This window comes from Pipistrellus hanaki, assembly GCF_964339955.1.
Source record: "Pipistrellus hanaki genome assembly, chromosome: 6".
NCBI lineage: Eukaryota > Metazoa > Chordata > Mammalia > Chiroptera > Vespertilionidae > Pipistrellus > Pipistrellus hanaki.
In genome coordinates this window covers 87,436,041-87,452,185 of record NC_140508.1, presented here as the reverse complement: position 1 = coordinate 87,452,185, position 16,145 = coordinate 87,436,041, and the positions used below count along the sequence as shown (strand labels likewise).

At 44.1% G+C, this 16,145-nt stretch overlaps 1 protein-coding gene across 2 annotated transcripts in view; it reads right to left on the bottom strand.

The window, feature by feature from the left end:
• CHST9 (carbohydrate sulfotransferase 9) overlaps positions 1–15,691 on the bottom strand; it is a 105,974-nt gene extending 90,283 nt beyond the window's left edge. The window contains exon 1 of one of the 2 annotated variants that reach the window (XM_084887422.1): positions 15,546–15,691. In XM_084887422.1, the coding sequence (XP_084743548.1) occupies positions 15,546–15,645 (100 nt within the window). In that variant the 5' untranslated portion in view covers positions 15,646–15,691. The remainder of the gene's footprint in view (positions 1–15,545) is intronic. The other variant, XM_084887423.1, reaches the window with a different exon arrangement.
• Positions 15,692–16,145: the final 454 nt, after the last annotated feature.

Genomic DNA, 16,145 nt, shown 5'->3' with positions numbered 1-16,145 from the left:
GAGGAGACAAGTCTGGAGAGGGTCAGAGTTAATGGGGAGAGGTGTCAAAAGCAAGGGAAGATTTACTCATTTCCTCAGGACATGCTATTAATTCTCAGCACTGCTGGTGAGCAGCTTGCTCCAAAGCAGACATAAATATTGTGGCACTAGAAGAGGTTATTTTTATTCATTGACATTGAATCTGTTAGGATCTGACAAGATAGCCCGAGTCTGTTAGGATCTGACAAGATAGCCCGAGTCTGGCCACAAGACTACTCTTTGCAAACCACCACCATGACCACAGCTACCACCACCACCATCACCATCACCAAAACCCCTGGATCTGTGCATTTCAGGCTGGCCAGACAGATGCAGCACTATCCTGCCACATTCTTACAGACCCTGTTTTCAGGAATGCTCTCTCCTCTCTGCAGTCTTGGCCATCAGTGACTCATGAATATTCATAGAATCTTCCAATGTGGATAGATGTATGCCCTCCAAAGTTGTAGGAGCCTTATAAGGTATCTTTCTGGAAAGAATAGCAATACGATTGTTTGAAGTTAATATAATGATTCACGTGGCAGTGCTATTCACTGTAAATACACAAAAATATAACACCCCAAAGGGCTTCCAACGTTGAAAGGGAGTAAATGAATATTTAAGAATCCCCTCCGGATGCTGAGAATACACCTGAGATCTCCTTTTCTTCTTCATCAGAAAGGGCCTCAGGAAAGAGGGCTCTTTGCCTTCTGGAGTCAGACCTCCACCAAGTTAAGCCGGTGTCTTGGCAGAAAGCAAGGATGACCTGATGCGCTGATTGTCAGCAGAAAGCGTCATGGGAGAGGCACAGAGGAGGAAAGCTGCCTGCCTGTTGCTGCGAATTAAAAGAGACTTATACAATTTCCATTTCCATAGGCACTGCCTCCACAGAATTAGAATTTGTTAACGTATTTTTCAAATGCACACCTGCCTCAATTGCAAGCTCAATCTAGTTGATGTAAAATATTTCAGAAGAATGAGCGATAGAATGGAAACCTATGAAATGCTTCCATTCCCACGAGTTTGCCATGAAAGCCCATCACCATCTTCCCATCTAGTTCAGACCACACGTAACTAACTCCTCCCAGCTCTCTCCGCTGGGAACACAGCACCTGCCCTTTGGGAGGTGGGTTTCAGGTTGTCCCTCTCTGGCGTTAGGCTCTCAGACATACCTTTGATCCAAAGCAAACTGGGAGTCTCCACCTAACTTCCTGTCAGTGGCTCAGTGAATTGTGTTGATTATTGACTTGCTTCTGGAGATGGATCTAAAAATGCAGGCACTGACCCTTGGGTCAATCATAAAATTCTGAGTCCAAAATTCGGAGGCAATTTCATTGTTTACTGTGTATTCTGGCAGCGCGATCATCAGCAGCCTGATTGCTTTATGGATCCGTGTCTCTCCTGAGCAAACTCAAAATACGACTCAGTAAACCCACATCCGCTTATTGAGCCTGTCAGAGCTGGCTGCCTTTCTTGTTCCTCCTGCTGGCCCACATTCTTTGGCTTTCTGCATCCAAAGACAGTTTTGAAAGTGAGAATTTCCTCAGTGTTACTCCCTAGGCCTTCCTCAGCTCATTGTAATAAAATGGGTCATGTAGAAAGCACTGGAGAATAACTTACAATAAAAATTATTTCTATTCTTAAGTATATTTCATACCATAAGGAATGCAAAGTGGTGTGAGCCTAATTTATATGAGCTAACAATTCATAACAAATTGGTTGTAAAAGTCATTTGGAAGCTGTTCCTGGGACGATGAAATATATAAATATTTATGCCTATTGGTTTTCATCTGCAAGTCACCCTCACTGCGACGCTCCCCAGGCGGTGCAGGGGAAGCGCCTGGAGTTCTGCCTTTGTCATTGAGGGGTTGGTGTGACGAGGACGTGTAGGCAGTTCCAGGAGCATGGCCACAGCGCGGGAGGCTGGATGGCTCACCTCAGTCTTACTTCCTCCCTGAACACTCACTTCTGAACCATTTTCAATGTTCATTTTGGTCTTTCTCAATTCTTAAAAAAGGAATGAGGCAGATCCTCTCTCCATTAAGGTTCTTTGCTAATTCTGTAGCCAGCAGCCCCCACATGACAGTTAAATGTCACCGGGAAGGAAGGAAATGCTCTCTGAGCAGTCTGTGTGTTGTCTTTCTCTGAGGAGGGCCGGCCAAACGGGACACTTCCTGATGAGAGTGATGCCAGTGATGTCCGCTGCGCCCCCACATTCCTCTCGATCGGCCTTTAAAGTTCACTGATACTGTGCACAACAATTTTGCACCATGGGCCACACAGATGGACTACCCGAGTGAGTGTAAAATGTTCTGGAAAACAAAGACATTTCAGAAGGGTAAAATGGAAAAATAAGAGAAGTGAGGACTTGGAGTGAAAGAAGTTTACTAACTAACCTAGAAACTGAAAATTTTAATTCTAGAGGCAAACCGGAAAATTATACTACACTAACATTTAACTGCATTATCGCTAAAATACTGCACGATAAAGAAGTTTTGTAAAAGAATGTCACCACGATGGAGTACCATCATGCACTTTTCTTTCCAAGAAATTGCATGGTGGATTCTCACTGATGTAAATAATTCTCATGGTTATGTGCATTGAGTGGCTGGCATATATGCATCTAAGAGAGAAGGTGCATACCTGTATTTCTTTTCAAAGACTTCTTATTTCATATTTTCAAACTGAGTTAGGACAGTCTTATCATGGCCAATGAAAGCATGGACTAGGTGCAGAGGATGCAGTGATGAAATGGCCTGTGACGTGCCACCCTCACAGATCTCGTGGCCTGGTGGGTTGAGGGTGGCAAACATGATATTAACAAACACCCCCAAATCACCATCATCAGTGCTTTAACAGGGAAGCGTGGGAAACACACAGGAGAGGGAACTTAAAGGTTTCAGACATAGAAATGCATTGGATAGACACCTACAGGACTAGGGTTGGGAGACCTATGGTCAGACCAAGGAACTCTAGAAATTTAGTAAAACTAGAGGGTTAGTGCAATGTGAGCAATGTGGCCAGACATGATCCTGGAGAGTCAAGCAGAGGTCTTATCATAAAAGGCCATGTCAGCCAAATAATGGAGTATAGGTTTGTCCTGAGAACCCTTGTGGGGTGGAGCAAGAAGGGCTTCACACAGGGGGAGAGAAGATGAAAATGGAGGGATCGAATGGCAACAAGGTCTTTAGGTGGGGCAACTGCCTCTGTCATGGAACAAGTCAGACTCTGGAGAAAAACGATGAGTTTAGCTTTGTGTTTATGGAGTTTAAGGAATCAGAGGGGCATTTGGTGGGCACACAGATTCCCAGGAAGTAGATGGCACTGTAGGGAACTGTGAGGGATCAAGTGTCTATGGGTGGGATCACACTGGAAAAGCTCATAGAATTAGAAGAAAGGAGGTTTGCAGGGAGAAGAACATCTAAGGGGTGAGAAGAGGAAACACAGGAGCCTGCAGAGGGAACTGAGAATGCAGGCGGAGAAGAGCAGGAACACTGGACAGTCTCTCCTCCCAGACATCAAGGAAGGTTTTTTGTTTTTCTGTTTTCAAGAGGCCTCTGGTATCTAATGCTGCTGAGAGCTAAGGGAGGATTGGGAAAGACTTGCTGGATTTTACAGTGGGAAAGTTATTGTGGGGAACAAAACCAGCGGTTGATGGGGGGCAGACTGCCTTAAGTATGGGAGGTTGAGTAGACAGTAATAACGTGGAGATAGTGATTACACAAAGTTTTTTGTTGCTGTTGTTATTAATCCCTACCCAAGGAAATTTCTCCATTGATTCTCAGAGAGAATGAAAAGAGGAGAGAGACAGACAGAGAGACATTTATGACCAGGGCCGGGTATCAAGCCTGCAACCAAGATACTTGCCCTTAGTCAGAATGGAAGCTGGGACCATTTGGTCCATGAGCCGGCACTCTAACCACTGAACCAAACCGGCCAGGGCTACACAAAGTTCTCTTAAGAAGACAAAGGGGAGGAAATGGATAGATTGGGGGAAGAGGAAATTATGGCTGACAAAACTGGATATTTGAGTTTGTTATTCTTAGGAGGGATTGAACCATATAAATACAGACACAAGGAAATGATAGAGAAAGAGGTGAAGATACAAGAGAAGAGAAGAAATAGCAGATGAGAGGTGTCGTTGAAGAAGACCCCTTGGAAGACAGAATATGAGTGGGAGGAGAAGGAAGAGAAGGGAGAAGAGGAGGAAGTAGTAGCTGAGAGAAGAGCAAGATCCGGGGTGGCAGTAGGTAGGTCTGTAGTTGTTAGAAGGAAGCTCTGAGAGTTTCCTTGGAGAAGAGCTGATCTGCAGAGACCCTGGGGGGAGCAGATGTGCTTGGGGCACAGAGGAGGAAGTGACACCGGAAATTGCCTCTCTGGAAAACAGGGAGAAAATGATCAATAGGGAACATAGACTGCCAGACAACAGTATGAGCCCATCAGTCTATCCTGGCACCAATCTGTGTTGTGTGATTTTCTATCCTAGTCCACAGTTACCAGATATAAAAACAGCCAGCCAGATGGGTCTGGAGGAAGGATACTTGAAATGTAATACTTGGTGAAAGAGTCTATGAGGTTTCTTCATGATCTGCAGAAACCACCCCCACAAGAATGTTCCAAACTGATTAAGTGACCTCAAAAAAGTACCTTTCCTCCCCAACACCCCGAGCCCAGGAAAGTGAGGGGAGATTGGCCAGTGTATATAGTTATTTTAATTACTGGGAAGATACAACTTCATGAATATGATAAGCATTAATTAAGTAATTTCTGGGTTATACATAAAACCCTATGTGACTGTTCAGGATGATCAGTCACCCAAAAGTTGTTTAATTTTTCAGAAGATGCAAAATGAAAATCTAGACTACAAGGCTCACACACAGCTCTAGAAAGGCTGTGACCACACTGAAGACTGATGCATTGTGAGTACTATGTAAAGAGTCCCCTCTTTGTACTCTCCCCCATTTCTTTTCATTGAACTCTTTACTGGGGGCCCTGTGTTCCAGGTGCTGTGGTCCTGACCCTCAGGGGGCTGCCCGTTGGGAAGACAGACATAAAAGCAAATGCTTACTACCCAGACTGACTACTGTGAGTGATAGACTAAAGGGTTGAGAAGAGTGAAGTGGAGGCTAGTGGTTAATTCTGTTACTGGATTAGTAAAAAAAAAAAAATACCTACGTTCAATCCTGTGTACAAAAATACAATTTTTGGTAATCTTTGACTTGGGTCAACATAACAGAGCAAACATTTCATGAAACGAAGGTTCTTCTTTTATTAAAAAAAAAAAAAAATCCATTTTGTTACAAGTTATATTCCTCCTTAATGTGTGATGAACTTGATCCCATGAAACTTCCCATCTAACCTCCAAGGTGCTTGCTTTACTCTTCACAGATGTGTTTGGAAGGAAAGTCACAGAGGAAGTTGATCCCAAAGACATGGGTCCTGTACTGCTAAACTTCCTTTAGAAGTCCGGGCTGCCTCAGCAGTAAATCCTTCTCGGGACAGACTTTTCTTTCTTTCTTTTTAAAAATTTCTTTATTGATTAAGGTATCACATATTTGTCCTCATCCCCCCATTCCCATCCCAAACTCCTCCCCATGTATTCCCCCACCCCCCTGTTGTCCCTGGGAGTAAGGGGGAGAGGTCAACCAAGAGACTTGTATGCATGCATATGAGCCTAATCAATGGACACAGACAACAGGGGGGTGGGGCATGAGTGTGTGTGTAGGGTAATGGAGGGATAAGGACACATATGTAAAATAATAATAATAATAAAATAATAAAGTAAAAAGAAATTGTGAGGTAACCAGAACCCCAAGAATGCCTGAGAACATGGGCACAGACTTTTCGGCTGGAGAACAGAAGCCCTATCTTTGTCCCTGGTGATGCATCCGGTCGCGAGACTTCTCCACGGGGTTATGAAAGGGTTCCTTCAAGCTGCCTTAGGAAACAAGCCAGTCATTCAAGAGCGCCCTGAATCCTCTTGTATCAAAAGGGGAGGGGGAGGAGTATTGTGGGGAGGAAGGGCAGTTATCAGGAATCGTGTTTTGGTGCCAGTTCTGCTAAGTATTGGCCATGCAAATGTAAGCCTCTCAGTTGCTCTTTGTAAAAGGAGTTGGCTGGGACTGGATGATGCCTTGGCATTTGGAAGAGTTTATTTTTATTAGAAAAATTAGAGAGTTGGGACTAGGTGGTATGATGTGCTGGATCTATACTCGCTAACAGGGGTTACCGCGCCTGTCTAGTGCATTATTTAGTCGGGGAGGTCGTTACACTCACATTTGAAGTCCACACAGATGACTTGGCAATTGTTTTAATCGGTTCTCAATGAACTGTTAGCTGCTCTGCTGGCATGCCAATGAAGCAAAAAGCATTCAAGAGCAGGTCCCAAGGTTCCAGTTCTATATTTGTATCTTCTCATCCATAAATCTGAATGGAAACCCATACATCCAAATACATTTTTCTGTATCCATTTTACCAGGATTTTCATTGAACACTTGTAGTAATTTTTAAAAAATTTATCTTTATTGTTGAAAGTATTACAGATATCTTCTTTGTCCCTCCCAACCCCCCACTGACCCCCTCCACCCCACACCAACCCCTCCCGGGCATTCACCATGTAGTGTTTAAGAAGTCCTAATTTTGACTTGTGGGAGCAGAGGAGAAGATATAATACAGAACCACAGAATCTTGAAACGGATGTTTATTTTAAAGAACATGCACCTTGACCCTTGATGGAACCTCTCAAACATGTGAACAAAGATGTTCTTAGCAAGATTGTGGATGACAGCAGAAAGTTAGAAGCAACTTTAATGCACATCAGTTGGACAAATAAATTGCAGCATACTCACATAACAAAATATCATATAGCAGTTAGGTGATGGATATGTATTGATATATGCAGCTCCAATTAGAACTCTAATCAATATATAATTAGAGCTACACATACCAACATATAAATAAATCTCAAAAACTTAATGTTGATTGGAAAAGCAAGTTGCAAAAGGGTATGTGCAGATAGACAACTTTTACATGGGGCTAAGAATCTAAAGAAAGGACCACAGTGTAGGTAAGTGTTAAACATTCTAGAGCCATGCACAGGAATGTGGCGGAAAAGGTCACGTTTAGGAGGGTGGTTAGAGGAGAACCAGGAAGGGCGGGTGGCAATCAGAGGAGGAAAGAAGCTAGAATCTGGGGAGAATCATCCACTTGTTCAAGGACACAAAACGGGCTCAGTGCTTTCCACCACTGAATGCTATCAGCAAATCAGAGCGCCTCAGTGAGCGTCTTTGTTCATTTGCTAAGCTCTTCTGCAAACACACAGTCACAGCCACCGGGATGTAACATGGTAAAGGACCTTCAAAGGTCATTTGATGGAATTCCACGCTCCATTTTCAGCTTTTCCTAACGTGGCTGAGAACCAACGATCCCACTCCTCTTAGAGACGAAGCACCGCAGCATCTCAAAGGGAAAGGAAGCTTCTCCGGGTGACACCCTCCTGGCCTCGAGGAAGACCTTCTGTGAGGGGCGGGAGGGAGAGCTGGACTAGTGGGGACTGGCTAGAGTTACAGGAAATATCGGTCATGCTCTGTTAACGTGATTGTTCTGTTCTGATTCAAGAAAGAGCATTCTTACCTGGCTGGGAGTTGTATGCCCCGGGACCTGGGAGTCAACCTTGAAATGCGGTCCATTCTCCTTATCCAAGAACCGCCTATCACCATGGAAAGATCAATAATCTTGTTGCCGAAGCACCCGCCCTTTGCAAGCCCAGCCTGCACTGTCTGTCATGCCCATGTCCCCCCTTTGCACACCCATTCTTATTCCTTTTGGAGGGCACTGGGGATGCACAGTGAAGTGACGATTGAAATCAGAACCTGGAAGGTGGGGGCAGCTGGTGCCACAGTAGTGACCAGTGGGCAAGTCCCCGCCCTCAGAAAGCGCATTTTATTGAGAGAGGTGAGCCAGTGTGAATAAAAAGGATGATCACAAATAGAAATCAGCGCCTGGAAGTAACTGTTGAGAAGTAATGGAACAGGCGCCGGGAGGGGAAACATCAGGGGTTATCCTATGTGCTTTACATGGGGTCGTGAGGGGAGGTGATGGAGATGCATCCTGAGGATGAGGAGAACCAGCCATGGACAGCTGGGAAGAGAGAACAGCTGAGATGGGAAATGCAATTAAAAAGAAGGTGAGAGAATGGCCGGCCTACGACCATGAACCAAGAAGGTCATGATTCAATCCCAGGTCAGGGGACTTGTTCGGCGGGCTCCATCCCCAGTCTGGGGCATGCAGGAGACAGCTGATCCATGATTCTTTTTCATCATCGTTGTTTCTATCTCTCTCCCTCTCCCTTCCTCTCTGACATCAATAAAAATATGTTGTTGTTTTGTTATGTTTTTAAAAAGGAAGGTGGGATATAGTGGCATCCAGAAGAGGGTAGCGGGAGCACGTGTTTATTTGACTAAAAGAATCCTTGCTGCCCTCATCAAAATTAGAGGCAGTGACCAAAATTAGTGACCTTTTAAAGAGCAATTTTGCATCCCTGAGTAGGTGACTGATTGTGGCATCACGTCTTTCCACGCACAGGGGGCGTAGCTCCTGTTCAGACAGACCAAGCTTCCCTGGGAGGAAACAGAATTTCAATGCAGCAACAGCACAACCAGAATGAACAGCCTGATTTGGGGGAAGGAATACATTTTCTTCTCACAGAGGCTGGAGAGGAGAGGATTATACCAATCCAGTCTAGATGCACTTCTATCTGCCACAGAATACATATAGTCTGAAAGGAGCCGGACAAAATCTCCTTAGGAAGAGCAATGCAAGGAGATGGCTGCTTGTGAAGTCCCCAATCAACGGCCCAAGAAAAAGCCATGCGGTCTCTTTACTTTGTCTGAAATCTGAACCGGGCAGCTACCTCCTCTCACACAAGGAGGGTGAAAATATAACCTGAGCCTGCTGATGTTTACTATGATTTCACAAAAGGAAAGGATTAAAAGTAGCCCATCTGCTTTGGCTAATAGCATGTCAGACTGAAATACAACCCTGGTCTCCAGGAAGTATACATCACTGACCAAAAAGAACATCTTTATAGGCCAAGTATGTTCAGGATCAGGGTCCTCTGGAGCTCGGATTGGGGACAATGAGTTTTGAAGAGATGGTGCTCTAGCTATAATATATATGATCCTCTCGTATGCTATCTGTGATAACTCCTAACTAAGTAATTGATGTTAGGTGCTAATGCTGAATCCTAAGTTAAATTCACAAATTAGTATATGTGTAGTGTACATCAGAAAGAACTCATAGAAATCAGAAAAAAGGTCCAGTTAGAGGTATGAAAGAAAAGCCAGGCAAGTTGACGTTTAAGGTAAACACGTATCCCTTAATGTTTAAAAGTTATTGGTCATAGGTGCCTCGTTAGCGCAGTAGGTAGCGCGTCAGTCTCATAAAAGTTATTGGTCATGGCAAAGCATCTTGAGAAAGAACAATGCTGAAGGCTTCACACTTACTGACTTCAAACTTACAGAGCTGTAGCGATGAAAACAAGGTTACTGGAGTAAGAACAGACACACAGGTCAATGGAACAGATTAGAGCTTAGAAATGAACCCATGTATGGTCAGTTAATTTATGACAGAGTAGCCAAGCATATACACTGGATAAAGGATAGTGTCATCAATAAATGGTGTTGGCGAAATTGTACAGCCATAAGCAAAAGCATGAAACTGGACCATTATCTTACACCTTACACAAAAATTATCCAAAATGAACTTAGTGTAAGACTGGAAACCATGAAACTCCAGAAGCAAACATAGACTGGAAGCTATTTGAGGTCAGTCTCAGTGATAATGTATTGATTCTGACAAAAAAGCAACAGCAACAAAAGAAAATACAAAACAACAAAAGGAAACCCAAGTAAGATTGCATCTCACTAAAAATATTCTGGGCAGCAAATGAAATCACCAACAAATGGAAAAGACCACCTACTGAATGGGAAACATATTTGTAAACCATATACCTCATATGGGACTAATATCCAAGAATTCATACAACTCGCCGAAACTGGTTTGGCTCAGTGGATAGAGCGTCAGCCTGTGAACTGAAAAGTCCCAGGTTTGATTCCAGTCAAGGGCATGTACCTTGGTTGCAGGCACATCCCTGGTGGGAGATGTGCAGGAGGCAGCTGGTCAATGTTTCTCTCTAATCAATGTTTCTGGCTCTCTATCCTTCTCCCTTCCTCTCTGTAAAAAATCAATAAAATATATTATATATATATATAAAAGAATTCATACAACTCAATAGTAAAGAAACAAATAATAAACAGAAAAGTCTAAATAGTCATTCTCTCAAAGAAGACATACGATGGCAAACAGGTACCTTAAAATGCTCTGCATCATTAATCTCCAGGAGAATGAAAATCCAAAACCACAACGCAATGTCATTTTGCACCTGTTACAATGGCGACCATCAAGAAGGCTAGAAGTAAGTGCTGGCGAGGATGGGGAGAAAAGAAAACCCCTCCGCACTGTTGGTGGGAATGTAAACTGGCGCAGCCACTGTGTTAACAGTATGGAGGTCAACAAGTTAAAAATACAACTGCCATCTGATTACCGTATGATTCAGCAACTCCACTCTGAGCATTCAGAAGTTTTAGACGGGGGAGTGATGTCATTGGATCTGTACTGTAAAGAACAGGCGTTATGCGAGACGATCTTGACATTCTTCCCTAAAGCTGAGAGTCTGACTCCAGTCTGGTGGGGTCCTGCCCCTGCCTCATCACAAATACAGAACTGGCACCTGCCACACCTCCTGCTGTTGCTTCTATTCAACAGCAGCTGGGGGAGGGGTGTGGGCAGAGAAAGACCAGCATTGGGATTGACCCTCAATTGGCCCTCCTCATTCCTGCCTCTGCCCCATAGATACATCTCTTCCCTCTCCCTATCCGAGCTGGTCCTCTGCCCCCGCCCCCCCCATTCCCCCCAGTTCTCCTCCCAAAGCTGCTATCTGGGCAGCATTTTTGTCGTTAAAACCTGACTGGGCTCCTGTTCCTGGTTCCAACTCATTACCTCGCCTCATGATGGAGGGCCTGGCTCCTTTCTGGCACGATGGACTGTCTTTTTGTACCAACATCTTGGCCTGGACTCAGACCATCTTACAGCCCCTGAGGCCGCCGTGTGCTTGGGGACAGGGACTCTATCTGGGCCTCCATTATGTCTCTGTGTTCTCCAGTTTGGCACCTCTGGTCTTTAGGTTTTTAAAAATGCACTTGAATGAGTGAATACCCAGACCTTGGGCAGCTTGTGAGGACACGGGATCCCTCAGGCCCAGCTCTGCTCTCTGCACCCGGTCCTGGCGCCCCTTCCAGCTCCACACTGTGCCCCTTAGATCCTCCCAACTACAGCCCAGCCCAGGCCGGAGTCTTTTATTCTTTTCTTAATCAGTTAAGGCCTAGGCTTGGGATTGTTTTCTGAAATTATTTTAAATATATATTTATATTGATTTCAGAGAGGAAGGAAGAGGGGAAAAGAGAGAGAAACATCAATGATGGGAGGGAATCATGGAACGGCTGCCTCTTGCATGCCCCCGCCTCCCCCCCTCATTGGGGATGGAGCCCACAACCAGGGCCTGTGCCCTGACCGGGAATCGAACTGAGACCTCTTGGTTCAGAGGTGGACACTCAGCCACTGGGCTCTGCGGCTGCTGTTCTCCTGAGACTCGAGCTGAGACACCCAGGAGAAGCTGATCTGCTCTGCACCCTGGGCTGTGTGTGTGGACACCACAGTGTGCTTTGTGGGCACTGTCTCCTGAGTCCTCACTGTAACCCGAGGTGGAAGCGTATTGTTCCCATTTTCCAGGGAAGGAAACTGAGGCTTAGAGACGCCAATTTGCCTAGGGCCACACAGTGGACAAGGGGAATTGAGATTTTCAAGATTCCTCGGAATGTAACGCTTGTACTCTTAATAACTAGGAAAAAATGGTACAAAATGAAATTCATAATAATATATCACATACTGAAAATTAGCACAAAGAAATTCATAGATTAACTGATGATGGCACTGAAAAATGGCTGTTATTATGGAACTCTCTGTTGTATAATTGGGTAGAATTTAATTTCTCTGTCGTACATTTTTCCTCTTCACCTCCAAAAGTCTTGTGTATTCATAATATTTTTACTAGCATATCAGAGCATATTTAAGGGTTGTTTTTTATAATTCTAAAGCATTTTATTTTAACAGAAGAACCCATAAAAACTAGGAAAGCATAGAAAATAATCCACATCTTATTAGATTTTAAAGGCCTTAAATAAAACATATGAAAAGGACTTACAAGTTCTCATAGTCAACTGATATGTATAAAAAATCAAAATCATTCCAGATTTTTAAATCTATGCTTCTCATGTAAGGTCTCAGGACCCAAAACCAAGTTATCTTCTCTTCTTTAAGTGCAATTTATAAAGTGACCAAAAGATAGACTTTCTCATTTTTAAGTTCACATCAAAGCATCCAATCGAATATCTTCTGACTTAAGAGACACTGCCCTGAATGATGTTTGATGCTCTTGGTGTTACTTGAAACACATGTAAAACACACATGCACCCTTCTACCTGGAAAACACCAGAATCACCACCCGGGTACTAGCCTGGATGAGGGCAGAACTCTACCTGGAAGTCTTTGTGAAGAAAAATAAAACTTTTCTTCAGTAAAAGAATCATCTAAAGGAATCCTGGCCTCAAGTTTATACTCACTGTCATGAATAGATTGTGAAATAGTAGGTAATTCACTTAACAGACATAGAGAATCAGAGAAAGTACTTCTAGAAAATTACAAATAAAAATGAAGACAATAAATGGTAAATGTTTTACCAGCCCATAGTGATTAGGGTAAATAATTTCCCAACTTGGAAAAATGATGAACTCAGTTAAGGATCCAACTTTACAAAGAGGTTACAAATCTATAAACTTGTGAATGACTGAAGGGTACCAAATCAGTGATTTAAAAACCATCTGCACTAATACTTGGCATTTAGCCTGGCCAGCGTGGCTCAGTGGTTGAGTGTAGACCTATGAACCAAGAGGTCACAGTTCAATTCCTGGTCGGCACATGCTTGGGTTGTGGGCTCGATACCCAGAGTGGGGTGTGCAAGAGGCAGCTGATCAATGATTCTTTCTCATCATTGATGTTTCTCTCTCCCTCTCCCTTCCTCTCTGAAATCAATAAAATATATTTTAAAAAATACTTGGGCATTTGTTACATGTTTATCTAGTCCATTTCCTGGTGAGGCTCTTTCAGGGCTCCTGAGAAGTAGTAAAATCAGGGCGTGGGTCACCCTTTGAAAACTCTTAGCTTTGAGCAAACCACTTAAAGTTTCTGAGTCTCAGCTGCTTGTATTTGTAGTCTAGGGCAGCGGTCGTCAACCTTTCAGACCTCACGAACCACCAGTGGCCTGCCGACCAAGGGGGTAACATTATTCACCCTCTCCCCTCCCAGAAGGCCGGTGGGGGACAGAGTCATGGGCTTCAAAGCAGCACAAACCAAACCAGGTGCAGATTTCCCTACACATGTGAGGCCCTGGGTAAGTTCTGCCTGAGCCTCATTTTCCTCATCTCTACACGTACATATCAAACCTATTCACACATCATTAGGATTAGAGAAAATTTATGTAAGTATTCAGCACTTTCTAAGCTTTCAATAAGTGGTAGCTACCTTTGCTTGTGAACAAACTCATTTGGCTTGACTGTTTCTTCAAATACCGTGTCGTTTCTTACTGACGTGACTACATCATAGCTTCTCCACTAGCCTGTCCATATGAACATATTTTCTTTTGCATCAAGAGGAGACTTGTTGTGAAATATGTCATGAGACTATGGCATTAGCCAACCTCCCAATAAAGAGATCTCTTAAGTTTTTTCTCCTCCAAGCATTCTAGTCTGCGTGCTGCCAGAAGTGTTAAATCTAGTCAATAATTCTTTTATTTACTCATTCAGCAAACACCCACTGAAGGTTGACTATGTGAGATCTGTGCCAGAAGTTGTATTGAAGAAGGAATTAGCCTATATATTTCATCACAGATGGTTTCATTACATATTATAAGTTATTTGGATAAATTATTGTAGTAATATAGAAAACAGATGATATTATAGTTTATGCAAATTGTAATGGGAATTAAGAATGACTTTTGGCAACATGTTATATATTCTCTAGGAAATCATATACAACTTCTTTTCCTAAGGGTTACTAAATAAATTAAATAAATCCTCTGAGGATTAACCAAGGAACAGTATTTAAAAATAGAAACCACTTTTATAATGTTCATATAAGTGATCCAATATTGAATTATCTTTCAGAGTAGGTTCTTAATGACATTAAAACCAGAATAATTTTTACAACTGGAAATAAGAAATTGTTCTTCTGTTTTTACTTTATTTCCCTTAACAATCATAAGCCATCATCTATTTCTACTAATGGGAAAACAATGGAATTTCACCACACACACACACACACACACACATACATACATATGTGTATATATATATATATATATATATATATATATGATGCTCTAAAACAGTGTTCCCAAACTTTTGACATATGTGTACCCCTTCTATAATTTTCATAACGCTGAGTACCCCTCATACTCATGAGAACCTAGAATTAGGCGCAGCTAAGCACGGTGCAGTGCATATCCCCACCAAACTCTGGTGCAACGCGTACACCCCCACCAAACTCTTCCCGTAACCCTGGGGGTACGCGTACCACACTTTGGGAAACACTGCTCTAAAACATTTCCTTTCATCATTATAAGCACACTCCATTTCCTATTATCATCATCAATGCAATCCACTCTAAAGTAACTGAATACCTCCAAGGTGCAGTGATTACAAACTAAGTGACGAGAGTAATGACTACGTATAGCAGGGATCAGCAGACCACTGCTTTTGGACCAAATCCAGCCCACCACCTACTCTTGTAAATAAGTTTTATCAGAATACAACAATCTGGTCCATTTGTTTACATATAAATTAAGGCTGCTTTCCTGATGCACTGGCAGAGTTCAGTGGTTATGATACAGACCGTACGGCTTATAAAGCTTACAATATTTTCTAACCATTCATTTACAGAAAAGGCTTGCCAAACCCTGCTTTAGAGTTGAGGCAGTAAAGAATTTCTACATCCATGTTGAGTATCAATACAAACATTAAGAAGGAACAGAGAGTTTGCTGCAATTCCACTCCCTTTTGGCTTATGCGCCAGGCTTAGCAGACGCACCTAGGTGTATAAAAGCCAACCATCTGGGTAGACAAGTTCCCTGTGAGCTCAGATCTGGCCTGACTGCTGGCCCACCTGGTCACAAAAAGTCCGGTGTCCCCAGCCACCAAGCAAATGCCGGGGAACGTGTACCCGCCCTTCTCCAGAGCTGGGCGCCCAGCTTGCCTCTCATGTCTGCTGCTCTCAGCCAGGTGATGGCGTCCCCTGTCTGTGCCCATCGCCTCCCTGAGTGGCAATGGCACTGTGGTTACCGGGCCGGCCCGCCTTACCTGCGTGCTGCTCCTGGATCCGCACCTGCAGGTACATGAAGAGGAGCAGCCCGGCCACCCCGAACATCAGCACCGAGAGGAAGACCCCCTGGGGTCGCATGGCCCTCAGATGGCGGTGCTCCTCCTCCCCGCTGCGCCCCGCATGGTGTCCGTCCCCGAGCTGCAGCGGCCTCTTCTCTGGATCGCTTGTCCCGGGAAATGACCTGCAATGATCAACACCCACGTGTGACTTTGTGGCGACACTTCTCCCCAAACACGCTGTGTCTGCGGGGTCCACGCTGGAGGATTAGAGAGCGGTCTCTGCGCTGGGGACAGGAGCCACGGGGCTCCAGCGGGGCCTGCTCCAGGGTCTGCGTGCTCTTAGCCATGACCTTCTGCCCGCAGCTCCTGAGGAACACCCCGGCACGTAGTGGGGCAGCGTGGCCAGACACAGGCCTCCTCTACTGAGAGGAATGCAGGGTGCGAGCCACCTGACATCTACCTCCGCTGGGAATGGACTGCGTTTCCAAAGACATGCCAGGAAATAAAGGGGAACCCTCATGTCTCACAGATATATGAAACTCAGACATACAGTCAATGATAGTTTCCCTCTCATGCCAA